This window comes from Myotis davidii, unplaced genomic scaffold (assembly GCF_000327345.1).
Source record: "Myotis davidii unplaced genomic scaffold, ASM32734v1 scaffold208, whole genome shotgun sequence".
Classification (NCBI taxonomy): Eukaryota; Metazoa; Chordata; class Mammalia; order Chiroptera; family Vespertilionidae; genus Myotis; species Myotis davidii.
Genome location: NW_006299706.1, coordinates 81,493 through 82,568, shown reverse-complemented (window position 1 = coordinate 82,568; position 1,076 = coordinate 81,493). Strand labels below are relative to the sequence as shown.

Genomic DNA, 1,076 nt, shown 5'->3' with positions numbered 1-1,076 from the left:
GCAAGGGGAGGTGGGGGAATGGGCTGAGTCATGGGGAGGCCAGCGGAGGAGGCTGGTGGGGGATGTGGAGAAGGGCTGAGTCCTGACAATACTTACAGCCCAGGCCCTGTCCTGCCACCCCCTCCTCGCACATGGCCTAAACCCTCAGGGATGGATGAGTCCTTCCCGGACATGGTCAGATCAGAGAGGCAGTGTGGAGGGAAGCCAGGCCGTGGGCAACAGCCCGAAAATATTATTTTTTTCTAACCTCTGTCTCTGTCCCAGAGGCCCAGCAGCTTCTTCCTGCTTGCTCTGTGCTCTGCACAGATTCACCTTCTTTTCCAGTTGCATCCTGGCACTCAGCTTTCCTCACCTGCTGGTAACCCACGCCCAGCCGAGCTTAGCCGTGAGGGTTGACGTTCCAAAGCTGCTCCCAGGAGTGGCTGTGTCCTCCTAAGCCCCACCTGCAGGTGGAAACCTGGTCTAGTCATGGCTCTGTGTCCTGCACCGCTGGTGTCTACCTGTAGCCTCTTCCCCCCGCAGAAAAAGACAGATGAAGCAGCATTGCAGAAGCTGATGAGCAATTTGGACAACAACAAGGACAACGAGGTGGACTTCCAGGAGTACTCTGTCTTCCTCGCCTGCATCGCCATGATGTGCAACGACTTTTTCGAGGGCTTCCCCGACAAGCAACCGCGGAAGAAATGAGGGCTCCTCAGATGCGGTGGGGGCCTGCCTGCTAGGGCCTTCCCTGTGGGCCGTGGGTACAAAGTCTCACCCTGGCTCCTCCAGACATGTGTAGGACGCTGAGCAAATTCAATAAAGATTATTGGAAAATATGAGGCTGATGTTCTGAAAGATGCTGGGGGCATGGGGTGGGGGCTGAGGAATATGGGGGGGCCATGGGGGGTGGGAGCACTGGGAGTTGAGCTGCCGCTTTATGGAGGGAAGACTAATGGTGGTGAGGGAGGTGAGGGAGGGATGTGGGGTGTGTGTGTGTGTGTGTGTGTGTGTGTGTGTGTGTGTGTGTGTGAGTGAGTCAGGGACACTTAAATCCGGCAGGAGTATCAGAGCCTGGCAGAAAAATCTGCCCTGGC

The 1,076-nt window shown here is 56.7% G+C and overlaps 1 protein-coding gene across 1 annotated transcript in view; it reads left to right on the top strand.

The window, feature by feature from the left end:
- The window catches only part of S100A4 (S100 calcium binding protein A4), a 3,727-nt gene extending 2,909 nt beyond the window's left edge, over positions 1 to 818 (top strand). The window contains exon 3 of the mRNA XM_006775596.2: positions 523 to 818. Coding sequence (XP_006775659.1) covers positions 523 to 687 — 165 coding nt within the window. The 3' untranslated portion in view covers positions 688 to 818. The remainder of the gene's footprint in view (positions 1 to 522) is intronic.
- Positions 819 to 1,076: the final 258 nt, after the last annotated feature.